Source organism: Pyrgilauda ruficollis, unplaced genomic scaffold, assembly GCF_017590135.1.
Source record: "Pyrgilauda ruficollis isolate IOZ18807 unplaced genomic scaffold, ASM1759013v1 scaffold12, whole genome shotgun sequence".
NCBI lineage: Eukaryota > Metazoa > Chordata > Aves > Passeriformes > Passeridae > Pyrgilauda > Pyrgilauda ruficollis.
The window spans coordinates 12,357,183-12,378,352 of NW_024510321.1; the positions used below are offsets into that span (position 1 = coordinate 12,357,183).

General features: G+C 36.6%; 1 protein-coding gene across 9 annotated transcripts in view; it reads left to right on the top strand.

Moving 5' to 3' along the window:
- ARHGAP12 (Rho GTPase activating protein 12) overlaps window positions 1–21,170 on the top strand; it is a 75,154-nt gene that overhangs the window by 36,466 nt on the left and 17,518 nt on the right. For 4 of the 9 annotated variants that reach the window (XR_005956870.1, XM_041487817.1, XM_041487765.1 and 1 more), the window contains exons 4-10: window positions 428–568; window positions 2,152–2,232; window positions 10,467–10,592; window positions 13,832–13,906; window positions 16,682–16,743; window positions 18,354–18,435; window positions 20,451–20,573. Coding sequence is in view for 8 of the 9 variants with exons in the window: in XM_041487817.1 (XP_041343751.1) it covers window positions 428–568; window positions 2,152–2,232; window positions 10,467–10,592; window positions 13,832–13,906; window positions 16,682–16,743; window positions 18,354–18,435; window positions 20,451–20,573 (690 nt within the window). In the remaining variant the exon portion in view is untranslated. The remainder of the gene's footprint in view (window positions 1–427; window positions 569–2,151; window positions 2,233–10,466; window positions 10,593–13,831; window positions 13,907–16,681; window positions 16,744–18,353; window positions 18,436–20,450; window positions 20,574–21,170) is intronic. The other 5 variants (XM_041487781.1, XM_041487774.1, XM_041487789.1 and 2 more) reach the window with 3 other exon arrangements.

Below are 21,170 nucleotides of genomic sequence, written 5' to 3' on the forward strand. Positions count from 1 at the left end.
GAAAAGGAGAAGTATTTAGGTATTAAATTAAGGATGGTGGTAGATGGGATGGTGGTAGAAAACTGAGGTAGCAGGGCAGTTTTTTTTTAAGGCAATGCAGATTACTAAAGCTAACTCTTCATCAGTAATGTAAATTTGTAGGACTGAAATTTGGATAGACAAAACCCCTGGAGTTTAAATTTGAGTAGTGAAATCTGATGCAGTGGAAATTAAAAAAAAAAAAAAAAGTATCAGTAAAAGCTAGTTCTAAAAATACTTTGAATTGTCTGCACTGTAAAAATGCATCTCATTCTCTCATAAGATATATAAAAATGTGAACTCCCTGTTTTCATTACTATTCTCTTTCTAGTCAAATAATCTTTGATCTTTCAGATTTTAAAGCGCTTTCATTCTCAAAACTGCCTTGTATGTTTCTGACTACTTGTAGCATCTTTCATCAGAAGAAAACGACCACAGTTCTTGTTACAGCCAGTCAGATAGTCAGTATGGTTCTCCTCCAAAGGGTTGGTCAGAAGAGTTGGATGAACATGGTCAAACCTTATATACCAATGACTATACTAATGAAAAGGTACTTTTTCCTTCTTCTCGTCTTGTGTTCTAAATCTTTTCCACTTATTCACTTCTAGAAATGAAACCTGCATTTCCAAAAGTGAAGAGCGTACCTCAGCAGTAGCTCCTTTTGTTTTTTTTAAATATGCATGAAGCTTTAGCAAGTGAACTGACTTTTTTTCTTATGCATGTTTTTGTTATTTAGAAGAAGTTTTATTTCCAGTTGTGTATCAGATTATATTAAATGAACATACCAGGTATAATTTTTTTAGTTACTGCCCTCCCCCTTCCTCTTGGTTATAGTTCAGGTATGAACTTCATACCCAAAAGTTTTTCTTACTGTCTTTTAAGAGCTGCTCTTGTCCACATGGACCTTCTAGTTAAGATGTTTTTGAGCTGAATGTAATGCTGCTTTATTGCTTTCATAATTTCCTTTATTAGAGATTTTTCACTGCTCCTTTCAGATATATACAAACTTCTTAATTAAACTACGGCCGTACCAGCAGATTTGTGCCCTGTTCTTACTATCTAATTGCTACTGACAACTTACTGGGATTTTGGGCATGCCATAAAAATTTCTTCCACTTAGTATAAATTACAGTATTTGTTTATATTTGTAAAGCAGTCCATTTTTCCAATTGTTCAGTGAAGTTGCATTTTGAGGTTTTTTGAGCTTCTAAAGTTCACTGAAACAGTACTTTATTATATTATAGCACCACCTGTTCTTGAATTGAATTAGGCAAGTCTTATTTGCAAGAATTTTCTAAATAGTTAGATTTTTTTTTGGTCAGTTTTGGAATTTTATTCTCTTTAATCAGTTTCTGACAAACATCTGTAAAGCACATTCCTATGTTTTAGCAAATATGCAGCCTTCTTTTTTAATTGCACTGGGATTGATAAAAACCAGACTTTCCTACCACAAACAGTTATAGAAAGGCAATCTTGTGAAACCTGCCTCAGCCAAGAGCCTTGCTGTGAGTGTTTCTGTGTTTTTTCTGCAACCATCTTGTTGAATTTTGCTCATTACAATTCTTTTCTGTCTGCATGAACAGTCCCAGTTGTCATGGATTTACTTCTTTGATTGTGGGAGGTGATTGTAGAGGTTACAGAAATTATATTGTATTCTTCATGATTTCTCTAGGGACTGCATCTCATGTTTCCATTGATGTTTTAAAAAAGTTGTTCAATGAGTGCATAAATCTCTCATATTATCAGCAGTTGCTGGTTGAGCTGCTTTTTTGTAATTTTATGTATAAGATCCTGATGCAGGTCTGATGGAAAAATTGTGCCTCTCTAAACTGACAACATAATGTTGATAAGAATGAGATATGGCATCTTAAAAAAAAATCTGTTTATCACAATCTCTTGTATATATTGCTGGACTTTTTTTCTGAGGAGTTACAATAAAAAAAATATCAGGATGCTGAAAACTGTTGCTCTCATTGCAATCTAACCTTGGTTAGTTAATGGATGTTGTGCATTAGGCACGGCTGAAGTGGATGGCACTTAATTAAAAATTAACTTTAAATCTCAGGTCTCAGAGATTTACTGTTGTGACTGTCACTCTGATTACATTTTCTATCATCACATTTCTTTCTGCAGTGGATAAAACACGCAGATGAACAAGGTAGACCATACTACTACAGTGCTGATGGTTCCAGATCAGAGTGGGAGTTACCTAAGGTGAGTGACCTAAAAAAGAAACTTCAACAACTTGGGGCTTTCCCCTCTTCCTGAATATTTGTTCTATCAGGCCTTTAATGTGAGGTATTAACCACCAGAGGACTCAGATAGTGCTCTTTATGTTATTTATTGCATTTTTGTGGAATTTCTGATTATGAAGAAAAGGATATGAGAAATATATGTATGTAATTTATTCAGATGTCAAAGGAGATCTGGTGTCTTTGCTGAACAGAGCAAAGGTTTTATGCAAGGCTGCAAAACAGTATCTGTGATTTTGCTGTGATAAAGAAAACCTGTATGGGAAAAAGGAGAAATCTTCACTGAGAAACTGTAGTCTATTTTTAGAACCCTCCAAAGTGCTTTTACAAACAAGTGTCGAAAAACAAATGTTTCAGCAGAGTTTTGTGGTATTTTTGAGGAAGGCACAGTTTCACCAGAATTGTGTGCTGGTATTCATTAATTTTGTAGTGAAAATAGAAATTGGTAGGGAAGTGACAGATCTCGGGACACTTGGTAGTCTGAGGATGTATCTAATACTATTTAATTCTCAAATTCACTTCAAAAAACTGGTAATTTGTTATATGGATGTTGTTATGTATATCTTCCCTGCTGTTTGTTCAATACTACATAATAAGCTGTGGCCATTAACAAAGTTGTTTCACACAAAACTGTGTGCATAAATATATGAAAAAGCATGTTTCTCCATTATTGTTTTATCAGTATAAAAATCAGTGTCTCAATCACTTCCACTTAATAGGTAGTGCTTTCATAATACTTGTGAGAAAAATGTTTACATGAAAATTATGAATGAAGTTATATACTAAGCTGTTTTGTTATGTCAGTAGAAGAATGTGCATCTGAAGCACTGAAGAGTTGAGTTAGCTTTGAGAATTCTCCTACGTCAGTCTGATGTGTTAGATAACTTAAATTTTGTAACATGTCTCAGTGTAACAACATAATCTGTACCTACTGGTTTTAAAAGCTGTTTAGCTTTTGATACATTACTGGATTTATTAGAAGTCTTAAAATCTGATAGACCAGGTTTTACCAGAAGCAATTATTACTTCTATATGTGTAATTGAAATAATTTTGGGGAATAATGTCATGAGTACTTTATTCTATGACTTGTGCTGTGCAGAAAGTTTTGACTTGGAAGAAATTGTGTTTCACAAAAATAGATTGAGTTAGGATTTGAATTACATAGCAAATTGCCTTTAACCCAATTAGAATAAGTCACAAGGTAATCCAGAACCATTACCTGAGGTACATTAGGAGGCATAAAGGACTGGGTTCTAGTATTTATTTAATAATGTGTGTTCTTCTAGTTATTCTAAACAAAGTCTGAGTTCTGTTGTATTAGTAGCCACTTCCAGAATGAAACATATCCTTTGGTTTGTAATTTGTGATCTGAAAGTGATCACATATTGATGTTAAAAATTTTCCTTGAAAATTATTATTCTTATGATTCATTTAGGTGGAATGTACTTTTTAATTCCTTGTTGAAACTAGTAAATCTTGACTGCCAGCAAATATAAGGTAAACAGAAGAAAATGAGCAACTGATTCTTAGATTCAGAATCCTTGGCTTTTAGCTTCAAATTCTGTGGAATAGATTAAATATTTCAACAAAAGATTAAGCTAGTTTATGTAACTATATATTTGAAGATGTTATGCTTGTGAGTAATTAAACATGATTGAAGATTAGTCTCTCAAAGATCTTGCTGAAGCTGGTTATAAAGTACTTAAAACAAATTAATTAAAAGACACTCAGACCACAAAACTGCTTTGAAGAAAAATAATCTATATGTTGAAACTTCTCTTCAGCAGTGAGAGAAAACCATAGAAGGATCTCAGCATTGTAACTTACTTAAATGAAAATTAAGTTACTAGGAAAAATCCTACTCTTGCTCAGGATTTTTTTGCTTCTCCCCCCCCTCCAGTGTATTTAGCACAAATATTGCCTTCCAAATCTTGTGAAATAAAGTGATGTAATAGCATGGTCATGTAATACTATAAACCAGAAAAAGAATAGAATCTTTTTGTTAGATGGTTCTAAATAACCTGGATTTCATTAGAACTAAGAATTGTTCAGAGATTTCTGAAAATAGCACACTATCTGAGCTAACACTGTGACATTAAAAATCTTCAGAGTAATAGAATTAACTATAAATGTGTGCACATGCTTGGGAATAACACGCTGTTCTTGCATGTGTGTTAAAAATTGTGAGGGTATGTGTTGGGAAGGGAGGACAGTTACAAAACAAATTACTTCAGACAGTCTCACAGAAAGCCCTCCAGTCATGTGGATTTAAATAACATCTAGGAATAGCTGGATGCCTCTGGCTAAAAATGATGTTTCAGATGCAGTAGCTTTGACAACTGCTGAAAAGTCTATTAAAGCTCATGATGAGTGTGACCCAGCTTTCTGCAGTGGAAGAGAAGAACATACTGAATTAATCTTTAAAATGGATAATAATGTTTTAATCATAGTTTCTACTGGATCCTGCAGAGGACTGAGATTTCTGATCTGAAGTATTCTGCTATATTCAGTTTTTGGTTCTTGCCAATTATTAAAAAAAAAAAAATACAAAAAAACACCAAAACAACCAAGCAAGAAAAAAAACCCCAATGAACAAGCAATTAAAAGTTAGAAAATAAAATATGTTTATTTCCTGTTTAGTGAAAGAATACTGTCTAAATTCAGTCTAAGAAGGGCTACAACCCTATTCCAGAAACCTAGTTTTCTAATAGGAGTTTTATGACTTAAGCAAATGAGAAATCTAGTAAGTGTGAGGGGAATTAAACTCATCTCAGGAGTAAGAGCTCCCTAATTTCGAAGTTTCAAAATAAGTTAACCTATCAATATGACAAAAAAAAAAAAAAAAAAGGGGGGAACTCTAATAAGTCTCAAAATAAATATCTCAAATGATAGTTAGAGGGGACAACCTGATAAAAAGTAGAGATTAAAAATCTCTCAGATTTTCAAAATGCATTCCTAGGCCAACACCTGGCATAAGAGCACTGAAGCTTGGCCTTCCTCTGAATGAGCTCACTGATCCAAGACTAGCCTTTGGAAGAAAATGTGTCTACTATAAGCCTCTGGAGTGAACTCAGTTTTAGTGTTAATATTTACAGCCTGTGATATTGAAATTGTCTGTATTCTTCTCACAAGTTCCTGCAGCGTAAATTCTCCTTGCTGTATCCACAGAGGAAGGAGTAGCTGGAGGAGTTTCATTTTTGGCAGTGTTGATGGACCAGCAGTCTGTTAATTCACTCTGTGCACTACAGAGTGGGGAGTGAGCTCAGGGGCCTCAGTTCTGGTACTTGTTGAATGGTTTTCCTGATGGAGACCTGAAAACTCTCAGAGCATGATAGCTGAAAAAATTACAGTAAAACAGGGGGCAGGTAATGTCAGGAACATATCGTGTAATTAAATGGTGAAGGAAAATAAATATGAGAACACGTAAATAAAACTTGGTTGTCTTATGGTAAATTTGTCTTGTTCTGAGCTGTGCTGCTGGATTTGAGGTTTACCCTCTGTGCTGGCATTTGGGTCTACTGCAAGTCAATGCACTAGGCAGTTTCATTAGCAGTAGTGACATTCCTGTGTTTTAATTTGGGATTGCCTGGTGAAAGTTGAGACAGCCTCTGCTGATGTGAAATCCAGGTAGTTTTTACCAACAAAAGTTGTTTAAAAAACAAACCCGAGTTAAGTATGAGAAGGCATTCAGGGTTTTTTTCCTTTCTCTTTAATATTTGTATTTCCACTCACAAAACCTAGTCTGATCTTCCTCATTTGTCCTGGGGTTTAGGGGCTCCCACCTCCCCCCAGCCTTTGCTTGGGCACACAGCGGGACCTGTGGCAATCAGCAAGGACCTGGGGCTGCGCATCACAGATGAGCAGTCTTGGTGACCCTGAGGATTAAAAGGGAAGCAATGGATGTCCAAGACAGCAAAGTGAACAAAGTAGGTTATCCAGAGGTGTCTTTCAGTCACTGGTGCGTTTGAGCTTGAGCTGCTTCTGCCAATGAAGAAGCAGAACATTCTGCCTGGTTCTGTTCCTCCTGTGGGGCTGAGGCCTCCAACTGCTGCCACCCTGACATTCTGTGGCAGAGAAATCTTCATTCCCTAGAGAAAGGAAGGGAATTGAATCCCTTAAAAGGGGAAAAAAAATCCTTATTTATTTATTTATGGAGGTTTAAGAAAATTGTGTTACTGATTTAGTTGATAAGAAAAGCTAAAGATGTTACATATGTGTTACATCTATCACAACAACAAAAACGTTTATTCAAAGCCAAGGACAGTAGGAGCACTAGAAAGTAGTTTTGTTCTGAGGCAGCTTTAATTTAAGGAAGGTTCTTCTATTTCAGACAGTCTTTTGGGACAACTGCAAATAACATATATGAGGTGCTAAAGGGTACTAGGATAGCACAGTGTTTTTAAGTGCTGCTGTTTTGAAGTTTGATTGCAGTAAGGTTGTCTAAAATGCTTCATTTCAGGTCTTTACCAACTTTCAGTATTGGTTGCTTCCCAGTCTTTTCTCCCTTAGCCCACCCAGTTCCTGTGTCTGGCTGAAGATGTTGCTAACACAAACCAAGAAGAATCTTTTTTCTGTTTCTTAAAACTGACAGATCTGTGCCATCTCTGTAAGAATGGGGACAACTGCTACAAATAACTTGGAGGTGTTACATTTGTTTCAGTCACAATTAGGCTAGGACAGGGCCTTGAGCCATGCCATGTATCAGCTTAAAATTAAATGGAAATTACTCAGCCAGTTGAGAAGGTTAGAAAATTTTACACTGAGGCAAAGAAAGCCTTTAATTTAAGTAGCTGGAGAAGGTATTGAACAAATTCAGCAATGAAAAGAATACTCTGTGACCTAAATGTACACCACTGGTGTCCTTGAGCTACAGCAAGAACTGTTTCAAAAAAATCCCTGTTTTGCTTGGTGTGTGCAGTCAGAGAATGAACAATTGGCTTATGTGCCCCCTGTGTGATAAGAGATGCGCCCAATGAAATGGGAAACAAGCTGGGGTGATGTGCCAGAGGGGTTAGTGTAGTGGGACAAATAGTGGGACAAATTTGAGTGGAGGATTTCCAAGGAGCAGTAGTGTGTAAATTTGGAGTTGTGTTCTACCTTTTAAAAAGCTTTAGTATTAGGAAACGAACGCTGCGCCCTAAGAAGATGCTGCTAAGGCGCCTGGTGTAGCAGGGGTTGTCCCACCAGGCAATGTGTAGTCTTGAATGGGTCAGTTTTATTGCAGAGGACAGCTTTGCCTTATCTCCGTCTTCAGGATCACACCAAGTCTTAGGCATAGAAAGCCTCCTTATGATTATGTAAAAACACAGTTTTGTTTGAGGGAAGGCAAGCCCAGCCTAGTTCCTGATAAACAATGGTAAATACTGCAAACGCAGGAGGAGAGAGAGCAGCTCCCGTGCAGGTAGGAGTCCTGTAGAGGATCACGGAACCGACCTGAAGCTGTTCTGCAAGGCGTTTTGAACTGAGGTTGGGTAGGGCAGAGCAAAGGGTAGCAGGGTGGTGTCACCCAACCAGGCAAGCCTTCCTGCTCTGGCCAGCTCTCCCTGGCTGGTGGACACTGCCTGGTCTAGAGGATGGTGAGTTCTGCTGGACAGTGTGGAGTAGGAAGTGGTGCCTCTGTCTCCCTCTGATTCTCTTTGGACATCACAGACCAATTCAAGTATTTTAAAAGTGGAGACTTGTCTTGAGCCCAGAAACACAAAACTTTTTATTTCCACGTCACCCTTCCTCCCAGTGTGTTTTACTATTTATAATGAATAAAACAAACAAAAAACCTCATAGACATCTGAGAAAAAAAGATTTACTTGAAGTTTCTATTGTGAGAAAATGGGGTAAAAATGTCAAATGTTCCCTTTAAAGACTTGTCAGTTTACTAACACTGTTTGTATCACCCATGCAAATTATTTAAGCTGCTAAGATGCACAGAGCTCAGTGTTCCTGAGTTATCAGCCATGCTTTGTTGATGAGCTCCATATACTGTTGCTTTGCTTTCTTGTTAAATATATTTAGTAAAACTTGAATTCCGTGTTACAGTTCCTTTCCCCTTCAAGGTGGGGTTGTCTGTTAGAGAAGTTAACTCCTGTGGCTTGTGACAGTATGAAAGGCACCATTTAAATACAGATCACCTGTGCCTGTATCCTAACTTTTAAAATGTAATTAAATTCAAGATAAATTACTTTAAAATACATATTTGTTTATTCAATTCCTTGAGTTACTCAAATGGAAAGTGCATGGAAGATTTCTATAAATAATATATACCAGTGTCAGTAATGTGTAAATCTATTTCTGAAATAAACTGTTCTGTTTCATAGCAAGAAATGTGTTGGAATTGCCCACCTAAATGGGTTAGAGTTGCTGCAAGGAATGCTGTTTGTTGCAGCCTTTGTGATTTAGACATAGTTTGCTGGAGGTTGTTTAGTTTTTAGTTTTGCTGGCAGGCAGTTTTGCTGCATGTTGCTCAGCGTGCTGCTGTGGTTTGGGTTGCAGGAGCTCTGGCAGAGTGGATATTTCCTTGAAAAGAAAGCAAGCCAGCACTAGGGTCCTTTCAGCATGTATCACAGCTCAGCTTTTGATTTAACAAGGAGACAAACTGAGAGCTGGTTAACCCTCACCACTGTGGGGAAGCCGTTGTCATGTGAGTGGAGGCGTGCTGAAGCCAGTGCAAAGGCAGGCTCAGAAGTGACTTTCTGCAGCGACAGCTGATATGATTCTGTCTGTTCATGAACTACCAAACTTTATTCTTGGTACTGCAACATCCATTCACTTGAGAGTGTTTTATTGCTGTTGTGCATATTAAAATAATGTAATAAATGCTAAAGTTATTTAGCTTTTAAGCATCTGTTAATTTATTGGAGGATTAACTCTCTTCATAGTAAACTACAAAGCAAGCTCAAGCATTGTGAGTGCTATAGCTGTAGCAATGCTGTTCTTTATTTGGGTAATAAATATAGCTGTATTACACAATTTTGGTTAGATTTCATGTTTATATTGTTTAGGTTAAACCTTGCTATGCTTTTGGTATGTGCAGGAATAGATTATTCTGTCTTTGAACACCTGAGGCTCTGAGCTTATAGCAGGAATCAATGGCAAAACTGTAGAAGTCAGTTTCCTTACAGAGATTATTGCTTTAGGTAAAAGGGGCCCTTCACTTTCCTTTGTTATTTCCTCTTTAGTGGATTCTAGTGCTTTACACCACTCCACAAATGCTGCCTTCAGTTTCTTTCTATGCGCAGATTTCAGTCTTTTGATACTGACTAAAAACAATGAGATTTTAGTAAATCACTTAAAAACCCCGTACACTGATGTTGTCTTTTCTTGTTTGTGTTTTCAGTGTAACACTTTGTCTGAAATATCTTTAGAATTTTTTATAATGTGTTGGGATGATGTAAAATGGCAACACAATTAAAGAAAAATATGCTGCAATTGTGAGATCCAGTTAAATGCTGTGTCCTTCTCATGACCCTCACATTTTCTCTGTGAGTTTGCATGCTCTTGAGTTACTAGAAAACCCATGTTATGATAAATATGGTCTCTCCTTGGTTGTTATAGCTCTGCTAAGTCTTAAAATTATTTCCTGCTAAATATTTATCTTCCATGCTTATGGAATGTGTATGTTTGTATGTGGTAAGTACATTCCAGACCAGCAAATTATTTTATAAGCAATTTGATGTGTTTATTCTGAAAAAGCAAGTCCTTGCCCTCGTGTCTCCTCATCCTAGGCATCCCAAATCTTTGGGTCACAGTCATACCAGACAGTCATAACAATCTAAATATCTTACTGCAGGATAATAGGTTTACTTTTTCTTACACAAGACGTGGTCAGGTGCTGTAGTACTGTCAATGCAATATGAAGAGTGAATGTTTAAATCTAGTATTTCCTGTAATTCCTTGGTGGTTCTCAATACCTGTTGGGTGGCAAAATCAGCAGCATCTGCTGCAGAAGAAATCAAACATCTCTCTGCCAATTGAGAATATTATCCCAACACACCAGTTTTAGCTACTGCTTCAGAGAGGACTACAGGAGAAAGGACAATTCTGAAGACTAAATGCAGAATAAAACCAAGGCTGTTTTCACACCCTTGGGTGGTGATATCAGGAGTCTGAAAGTTTGCACTATTTAGGCATTTGAGAGGTATGTCCAGGTCTTGTTTGCATGAATTAGATTCTACTTACAATTTTATTTTTCTTTTCTTCAGTATAATGCTTCACCACAGCAGCAGAGAGATATAATAAAGAGTAGGAGTCTGGACAGGAGGCTACAGGAACCAATAGTTTTAACAAAATGGAGGCATAGCACAATTGTGCTGGACACCAACGACAAGGTAGGAGCAAGTTATCAGCATGCTGAAATGCCACTTGTTTCTGAGGTGTGACATTTAATGTACCAGAAGTTACTATGCCTGAATTTCTGATATTTCAGTTTTCTTTTGGTCTCTTGTATCATTTTGTATAACATGCAGCAAAAAAAGGGCTGTTCAATAACTTCACTGCTGTTACTTTGTGCATAGTAGCTCTTTTATTGTCCTTGAAATATTTTAACTGGTGTTAGTTCAGGGGAAAAGCTGTGCATGGTTACAACAGGGTTGTAATATTGTTATCGAAGGGCAGAGGACAGTACTGAAAGTGCTGAAACACTTGGCTTTGTTCCTCTCCACAGCTGAGCTGGTGTTTAGTCTGAAAAATGTTGTGGGCCAGTAACAAAAGCTGTTTTCTGCCCATTCTTAGGGCATGTTCTTGATATTTGGGCTGTACAGTAAGAGGTGCTGTTTAGGCCAGCAAGGAGACAGGGCCTTTCCCTTGCTCTCCCTCTGCTTTGACCTTTTTCCTTCCCATTTCTGCTTGTGCTGGGCCATTCTGCCCGTGGGTCAGGAGAGCTGACGTGAGCTGGGCAGGGAGGAACTGAAATGGGTGTTGTACAGTGGTGACATGCTGGTCTCTGTAACTTCGCTGCAGTCCATCCCAGGATACCTGGAAAATGAAATAACTTGGCAGTGCTGAAATCTTAGCACAAACTTCTCAGAATGAAATACCAAGAAATGGCATTGTAAGCTTCCTTTTCCTAAAATTCCAAGAAAAAAAATGAAATTAATGCAGATTTGAAAATGTAAGGAAAAGCGTATGTGTGGCCTTGTGTAATCACAGATGGCAAAACCAAACTCGAATGGACACAACACTGTGGTTGTAATGACAACGGATCTGCTGCCCAGAACCGTACTTGCTCGACCTGTTGTATCCATTTTGATGGACTTGCTTTCCATGAGTTGACTTAGCTCTTCAGAACAGGATTTATTGGATTTGATCTTGAGCTTTTGAGTTGTCACTTTGGGATATATCATGTGTGGTGCTGCGGAGGCAGTGGGCCGTGCTTGGCTGGAGACTTTACACCTCTCGGCATTAATTCAGCTTCAGTGATTCTGAGATCCCGCTGCTGCTCCTTTCCCCTCCCTCCTCCTCCTCGTCTGCCTCATGCATCCTTCTGTACTCAAAGTGTGTTGTGGCACTCCATGAGACACAGCCTAGACGGAGTCCTGATAAATCAAAGCTGAGTGGACACTTCTAGCCTCATGTGCAGTTTATGCTTCAAGGTATGAATGATTTTGTTGGAGATAGCTTGAAGTTCTGGCTTCACTTTTAAAGGAAGACGTAACTTTTTATTTTTTGGCGTAATATATACTGCTGTCTCCATTTTGGAAAGAACTATGTAGTGCTGCACTGAATGAAGAAACTTTTGTAATACATTGAATAAGTGGAGCTGTTTACATTTCTTCAAGGCTCAGTGTTCATGTATCGAAAACTTAAACCTAGTGAAGCAAACATGAAAATGCACAAATGTTGTGGGTGATAACCAAAAGAAACTCTATTTGAGCTGCATTTGTGAACTCAAGTCAGCAGCCTAAAGCTCCTTTAACAGTTTCCAAACATGTAGGCAGCATGTGTTTTTTTATTGGTAAGAAGAAAATAGTTTATATAGAGCACAACATTAAGGCTTTGAGAAAATTTCAGACATGTAGTGGAGCAATAAACTAATGTCTTATGGAAAGATAAATAATTTTTAGTTCATTAATGCAGCTGTTTTATTACCACTAGCAGGTACACTGTTAATATATTCTGCTTGAAATTAGTATGTGGAAAGGGAATGTTTCATTACCACAAATACTAGATTTCTTGTTCCAGAGTTGCTTTTGCTGTATGAAAGCTACCTCAGTTTCAAATGAAATAGAAAGGAAAGCAACTCGTTTTTGTCTCAATGGACACTTGAACCCCAAGCATTTTTTTTAGCTGTCTCCTAGGGAAGCTGTTTTCAGTTATTTTCCTTTTTTTTTTTTTTCTTTTTCCTGGAAAAACAATGGAACTCAACTGTATGAAAATAGGGCAGTCAAAAGAGTACTTGAAATGTGTCAGAGTGAAAGTATGGGTTGCCAGGGCTCATGAGAATTTGATGATACCAAACATACTGGTTAACAGTTCATTGGCTGTGGCACATATCTGGATATGACCATCAGCTAAAAAAATTGATAAGCATAGGAAAAAATACCTTCCTGGGAGGGACAACTGATTTTCTTAATTTGAACTTTTTTTTTTTTTCTTCTTTGCAGACATCTGAAAATATGGAACATTTAGGCTGTTCTACTTAGGAGTGCTAAAGTTCTCTGTTATTGTGCTACTGAAAGAACTAGTGGGCGACCTCTCTAGGTAGATTTGCAAGTGAATTTTAAAGCACAAGTGTGCAGAGTGCTATGTAATGCTGCAAAAGCAAACTGGATTTAGGAGAGCTATCAAGGGATTTAAAAAGAGAGGGGGAGAAATGTGCTAACAGTAACAGAGAACAAGTGATGTTTTTCTTCCCTTTGAAATTCTTTACCAGATTTTCAAGCAGTGTGTTTGTGCAAGGCAATCATTACTTCAGAGAAAACACACATGCCTTTTTTTTTTGGTTGCTCCAGATGGGCAATTTTTCTAGTTTTCAGAGATTAAGTATTTTATTTTGGTCTGTAGTTAACAGTTCAAAACAAAACCTCAAATCTCTAGCGATTTTCAGTGTTTGATTATAAGGAGATTAATGATCGTGAGTCACAAAAATTAATGAAGTTGGTATGTGTTTTTCTACATACTTAATTTTTTATGCTAATCTTGTATTTACTAACCACACAGAAACATATGTATTTTTTAAAATCTTAGTATTTGTATATGATACCTTGTAATCAGCCATTATTTTAAATATACATCATAATTTGATAGCAACGTCATACAAAAATCTACCCGTTATAAGGATGAAGGCTTTGCTTGAAGCTGATGCAGCATGTATTAACATCTTTTTTCAAATGATTATGTACTAATTAACCCAATTGGAGTGTTGTCTGTAAACCTTGTAAGAACACTGTTTAAGTAAGTTTAGAATGTAACTATCTGAGACTATTATGAATGCCTAAAAGAAGTACTTTTGTAATCTATGAGTGTGTAAAAAGAAAAAGAGAGAGAAAGCATCTTTAGGTAAAAAAAAATATATTTGTATGAAAGATGATAACAGTATTTGTTGACATTGACTATTTGAATTTTATAGGAATCATCAACTGCTTCTAAGGCCAGTTTTCCAGAAAATGAATCATCTCCTTCTTCACCAAAGCATCAAGCCACAGTCAGTATGCAAAATGTTTAAATAAATAAGTAGATGTTGTAGAAACGGAGCTATTCATGATTAAAGAATTGGGGGCAAGCCTTCTTGTTCTTGAGAAAACTAATGGGATGAAACTATTTGAAGACTTTGCATTTTAAAAGGAATGCATTACATGCAGCTCTGTTTTTGGACAAAAAAATGTGACTGTCCTTGGTTTAAATGCAACTTAGTGATAGTAGATTAAATTAGCAAAAATTCACTGTGCCCATATTGCGCCTAATTATGTAGAATTCACTTTGCTTCCCCTGACAGTCACATCTTACAGAGCATCTAGAAAGGTAAAAACAGAAAATTCCCCCTCTTCACAGAATCCCTCACTGTTAGTCAGTAATAGTTAATATCTCTAATTTTGGCTTGTCTTTCAGTCTTCTTAAAGGGACATAAGGGGCCTGGCATAAATAAACTGTGTCCTTTTGATTTAGCAGAATAATTTCTGGGAGAAAAACCTTAGCCTGCTAAACAGCTTTTTAGATTTCAGTTTATATTTTAAATGTGATCATTCCTCTTTAAACAGCGGGAAATGAATAAAAAACTTCATTTTTCTATTTTTTTTTTTTTTTAAATGTACTACAGTAGCATTGAAATAAGTAGCTTTGTCAGTTTTACCAGCCCCTTGATAGGTATCTCAGGGCATTAAAGGCACAACTTCTTCTGTTTCTTTCTTACTGTGTGTGAAGGGAAATAGTTCTCTGGCTTAGTCGTGATAATCCATTCTCACAACACTTCAAACAGTTTTTCACGATAAAATAAACTTTGTTTATTAAGCAAGCATAGCTGATAGCCTTACACAAAAGCAATTATTGCTTCACGTGATCTGATTTCTTTAAATATGGCTCAGATCTTGAATTTTTGAAACTGTATTTTGCAGAAGAGCTCACTCCTGATTTAGGTAATAGAAAAAGCATCTGTATGTTCTTTAGCTGTTCCCTGAGATTTAAATATTCCAAAGAAAGCTGGTAAATTTTTGAGAATTTTGATCCATATCCTGCTTTCCTTTTCTTTTTCCTGATTCCATTAATTTTCCCGTTAGTACCCCCTAGTGTTGCCGCTAAGTAGGGCAGTGTGATACTTTCTCTGAATAATTCTCTGGAACATCCCCACTGGTTCCACTGTGAGTAATTGACTAAAACCATGATTTATTTTGGGAAGTGAGCACTGGTTGCTCAGTCACTGTGAAAGTTGGCAACAGGCTGTTCTGCTTGTTAAAAGCCAAAGGCCAGTTAAAAGGGTGCCATGCATGGGACTTGGTCCCTGATCCACATGGATCACAAATAGAGTAATCTAGAGAATGGGATAATTCATTTGTTTGGCCTTTTGAAGAGTGAATGAGGGAAGGGGCTTGCTTCTTCTGTTGAAAATACCAGTTTTGGAAAATAATTAATCTGTCACTGGCTTGGAAAAGCATTTCAGCCCAGCGAAGATATTAAACTGAGTAAGAGCAGCAGTTCCCACTGGACTGAAGTAACATCTGATCTGCCAGCTAAACAGCCTTGTCCTTGCTAATGTGTCTTTTCTGTATTTTATGTGCTGGGCTTGAAACATGCAGGTAGAATTTTTAAAGTCCATGAAAAACAGAGCTATGTCTCAGATAAGAGTGTTCTCCATGGTATCCTAGCAAAAAAAAAAAAAAAAAAAAAAAAAAATTCTTCAAAATTTTATTGTGCAGTTATTGTCCATTTAAATTTGAGATTTAGAGGAAAATTCTGAAGAGGATTTGTCTTCTGTTTTCATTGGATCTAGAATTGAGGTCATTTTTTTAATGATAAAACTAATTTGGATCCATTCCCTAGTTGATTGTTTCAACTAATAGCTTATTACATACATTAGGAACTGTTAGAAGCTGTTACTGAAAAGGAATTGATGATAAAATAATTTAGCATTCTTCTAGCACCACTGGCTGGTCGGGCAAGGCTGGCGTGTCAGAAGAAAATGGTAGATTTTGATACCTCATCTTAAGATGATAGTTTAAGTGAATCTTTTTATCCTAGAATGCTTTTCCTTCATTTTATTATTTTTACACAGAGACTATAAATATTCACTTAAAATCTTTGAAACCTGTAAACAGCCTTCTTGTTCAGCAGTGTTCTCCCACCAATTACTGACTGGTGTTCAAATTTGTTTTGTAGCCATGCTAATATAGATGGTTTTCATCAACAAGACATAACTAAGTAGTTTAAAATTCTACTATTTTCCATGGGGATAGGAAAAAAAGAGGACATCAAAGAAATGCTTCACTCTTCTGTTTTAACATGAATATGTTAATTTTTTATGCACTTCAACCATGTTTTATTTAAAATAAGAAATTATATTAAAATTAATAGGAAGAATTTATGTGGGAATCTAGGCTGTTTTTTTTGTCAGCCACCTCCTTTTTTAGTAAAGGACTACTGTGCTATTATTATATTATTATTATGCAAATAATTATAAATTTTACATTCAGAATTTTTACTGTCTGCTATCACAAATTATTTAATTTGGCTTGTCCAAAGAACCTTGGTTTTGATGAGGGAAAGCTTTTTACCCTCTGAATGGTAATAAGTACTTTCCCAGAGGAATTTTGATTTTGCTGATCTGTGAATATTTAAATATGCTTAAAGACAGTTTCTTGAAGTTATGACATGAGCAAAGATGGCTTACTGCCAGAAATGGATTGTTTGGGGGATTGAATTCTGTGATGTGATGCTAATAGAAGTAGACTTTCTTTTATATTTCTTATGTCTTACTCTTATCTTACAGGGTCAAGAAAAGTATGGGTTATTAAATGTGACAAAAATCACAGAAAATGGGAAGAAAGTTCGGTAAGTCTTGGACTTGAAAAGTGCATGTACTTAGGGTTTATGAGAGGTGTTTTGTATTAGGACAGCATACTGGGGTTTGCAACTTCTTACTTTTTGTGTGAATTTGCCTTAGAGGTTTTCCTGTATGGCACAGCTTAGTCTTACCCCATGTGTTTGTCCCAGTGAGCTAAAGATAATGGACTGCAGAGAGCCAGAGGCTCATGGATCAGGGCTTCACACAGGCCAGCAATTTCCTGAAGGTGTATTGATGAGAGACAGCTTTTTGAAATGGGATTGATTGATTATTGATTTACTGAAGAACAAATCTGTATAGCTTATAGTGTGTTTTGTTCCTTGGGTAAAATCAGTGTAAGACGAGCTTTCAGACTTTCACTGGCTGTTCTTTAACTTCCAAGGAGTGTACATCCATGTGCTCCCTAATTCTTCCTTCACTGTGCTTGTGAAGGGTTTGAAGCAGTGTATTGCCCAATGTCAGTCTCCTGCAGGTGATGAGTGACCTAATTTCTAACTTTCCTCTGTGTCCCAGGCAGCAATTTGCACTATAAATCATAATGTGTAATCAGGTGATGCTGTCTAACAACATTTCTGGTGTTTTGAATCAATAACAAGTACTGCAGAGGTGTGGCACATCCTCAGAGTTAATTTAGATTTGCTTCTTGTCTTTTTTCCCCTTTTTATTGTTTTTTGGTTAATTTAATCTTTTAGATCTAATAGTGTGTTATATCTAGTTCGGTGTTTCCCAGAGTTGTGATACATGAAGCTTGCTTGTTCTGAGGATTAAGTAGCCAACACCCAGCTGTTTTTGCAGACCCACCCTGACCTAGTCCAGTCTGGCTGGGCAGCACATCTGACCTCCAGTCTGGTTCTCAGAGTTCTTCTAAGAGTTTGCTAGGGCTGGGTAGACAGCAGCGTGTGCAAGCTGCTGCTGGTACAACGTGCTGTCATCATTTACATTGCATCTGCTGGAATCATTGATCTGGATTGTTGCACTGCTGAACAGAAAGAGGCATCGTGGCCATCCTGTCACTTTGAGAGCTGTTAAGTAATAATTCATGTTGGGCAGTGGGAATAGATATTCAGGGCTTGTCAAGATTTTTTTTTTTATATAATCTCAGGAGGATGGATCTGCTGGCATAAAATCAAAGTCAGACAACTGAAACAACTTGTTCTTTCTCTTAATTTTTTAGATGTGTAGGAAGTGCTTTTTTTGCCAATATAAATGAGCTTATTACATAAACATGGGACAGTTGCATTTCAGATGAATGAATTTCAGAATTATGCAGTAGTTTGGCATGATCTGTTAAGTACACAGTGAGCTGAGCTTTCCAGATTAGCCCCTTTGAAATTATAATTGCATGGTGTTTCTCTTGGTGTACTGCTTCTACTACTAATTAGCTTTGTTTGATTTAGACTTTGATGGTCAGGCTGGGATTGTTAACATATGTTTCCTTCTACAAGTATGATAGCAATTAAGACTTACTGCTGCCACTAATGACTATATACGTGCTTAACTATATTAACTTACAGGTCAGCTGAGCAACAATGATCGACGGTTTAAATATCTGCTTTCAGAGTCAATTTATTTTATGTTTGTTTACAATTATTTACAGAAAGAATTGGATGTCATCATGGGCAGTGTTACAAGGGTCATCGCTGCTGTTCACTAAAACCCAAGGAAGTGGAACTGGCTGGGTAAGCCCAGGAACAACCCCCGCCCTCACTGAAGTGTTAGTCATATAAAGCTCAATAAACGAAAACCCTCTTATTGCAAGGTCTAAATACCTATATAGATACACCTAATACAGAAAAAAATACCTGTGTAGAAGTTGGCATAAAATAGTTTAACATAACCATAATGTAATTGTGATGTAGAGTAAGAAGAAAACCAGTTGTATGTATGTATTTTTGACAGGCAAGAAACTGATAACATTCAGGTGCTCCTTAGGCTTGAAGTTATTTTTCCATTCCAAATACTTTCGTGGTCTTTACTAATGTGTTTGTCTAAAGAGTTTGTGTGTTTTACCATTCTTGGAGATTTTTTGGTAAACAGTCCAGGTAATTTTGGATGTGATACATATAATAAAGAAAATAGTCTGACACATGGCTTCTTGCCTTGGCCTATTTGAGCAATGCAGTGTTGTTGTCTTATGATTTAGTCTTTGTCTTGCTGGATTCCATATTTTGTTTTAGTCTTCATCGTGCATGACAAATACTTGTACTTATTTTCTTGTCTGATGAAGACCAAAAGAGAAATATCACACTGAAGATGATGATTACTCACATTTTTTGTCACCTCTAGTGCAGTAGCACTATCATTAAATTTGCTATGTTTATCCAGCTACATTCCTGCATTAATAGGTATAGAAATGACTCTTTATCAATGGCTTTCAATATCAATAGCATCTCTTGGAGGTCTGACATTAAACTGTGTGGATCTCCTGTAATAAGTAAAGACAGGCCAGAGCCAGTGTTCATTATTTCCATGTATTGTCATGTGAATTCCAGCAAAATTTTCTCTAACAGATCTGTGCTATCTTGCTGTGCTTTACTGGTCTTTCTACTTGGCTCACTTTCTCCTGCTGTGCTTCATAATGGATAATGAATTGGAATTGACAATTCCTTTCTATAGTACTGAGTTTTTTTCAGACCTGTAAATATATTTCCCCCCCCTTCTACACAAGGGATGGTTGGAAAAAAATAGGTGAGGATGGATAAATAAAGTTTGGAGTAGAAGAGAATGAAAAAGTTCAAGTTGGGCAAGATGGTCAAGCAGAGGGAGGAAAGAAAACAATAAAGGTGAAAGGCATGAAAGAGGGTAAATTCCACTGTATGGCAGGGGGTGGATTTTGGTGACTTCTGTGATTGACTTTTGCAGCCAAAGATCCAAAAAGTGTTTCAGTTTTACAGCTATTATAGGCATATTGCAAAGTAAAAGTTTTGCCTGTGTAGCTCTTAATTCAGGTGTGGCTGTAAAGCAAAAGAACCGTCTTTTTCAGCTGCATATTGATATCATTAAGACACACAATGCTAAACTGTTCATGAATATATGATAATGTTGTAAATGGTGTGTGCCCAAATTAATTACCCATAAAAGATAAGCTATAAGCAGAGTTGCATGATTTATGGGCGCTAGTGTAAGCCATGTTATGCCAGATAGAATAATTTAAAAATAAATAAAAATCTTAACAAATAAATTTAAAAATGAAAGTGTGTGAATTCTTTTGATAATTTAAGTGGAGCAGAATTCCCATAGTCAGAATATTTCTGTGAGACACTATCAATTGTGTGTACTGTAAAGCACTAGAGCAGGGTCAGCAAAATAAATATCAAAAATACAAACAGAATAAAATTAAACTGGAAATATTAAAAGAGAATCTCTCTCAAGGACCTAATGTTTTACACCTGCATAATCATAGCTGATAGATATTTGTAGATATGTAACTGAGTGTTCATCACCTTCTTGGTCTCCATAGGCAATTTTTGTTTTTTAGGTATTCAAAATTCCACCTCACCTCTCAAACTTTGTTCTGTGTCCATATTTTGGTAGGGTGAAGTCAAGTCTAAGAGTTTGACATATGATAAGAATTGCATTTCTTCTTCACCTTATGAGAATATTTAGCATTCATCTAGTGATTGATATAACCATATCTTCTTTTTTTGTGCATTGTTTTTTGACTTCATCACTTTTCTTCCTTTTTCTCATCAAGTCATTTTGCCAAGGGGGCTCAATTCCTGAGCTCTTGCTCTCGCTGCTTTCTTCTTGGAAAAATGCTCTCAGTCATCGACCTGCTGTCACCTATGTAAACTCTGCCCAAGTTTCAGCTATCACTGTATGTGTTCTTGTTGCATGCCTCTTGTCACTGTAAGGCTATTTGCCACTAATCCTGAAAGTAAACTTGAATTTTTCCAAGATTTTGTTTTGACACTTCATATAACAGCTCACGTGTCTTGTTTGCTGTTTTTGAAAGTCATCCAAGGTGCAAATTAACACAAGTTTGTTGCAATAATCCTGTAATTGTTCCACTGGAACAAAGTAGAAAGCATCCTGTTTCATTGGTACTAGAATTATAATCCCAAATTTGCCTACTATATGAACCACTAGTGCCTTGACTAATAAGCAGCATGATATTCTGAGTTTTTTAACAGATATTTTGTCTGGTTCATTCTAACGCAACTAATTTGGAATCTTTGTATGGTGCCTATGATACCTTTGATACAATGGTGTATATCTTGTTTGATAATTCTAGCTGTAACTGGAATACCCAAAAATGTAAATGTTATGCATGAAAAGGTGAAAGGAAAAGAGCACAAGGATGTTCTGGCTATATTCCACATACAGAAAACTAATGTAAATTTGTAGGACTTCTATATGTAATTTAAGCATCTGTAGTTATGTTTTTAAAATGCCAAGCACAGAAAAGCTGCCT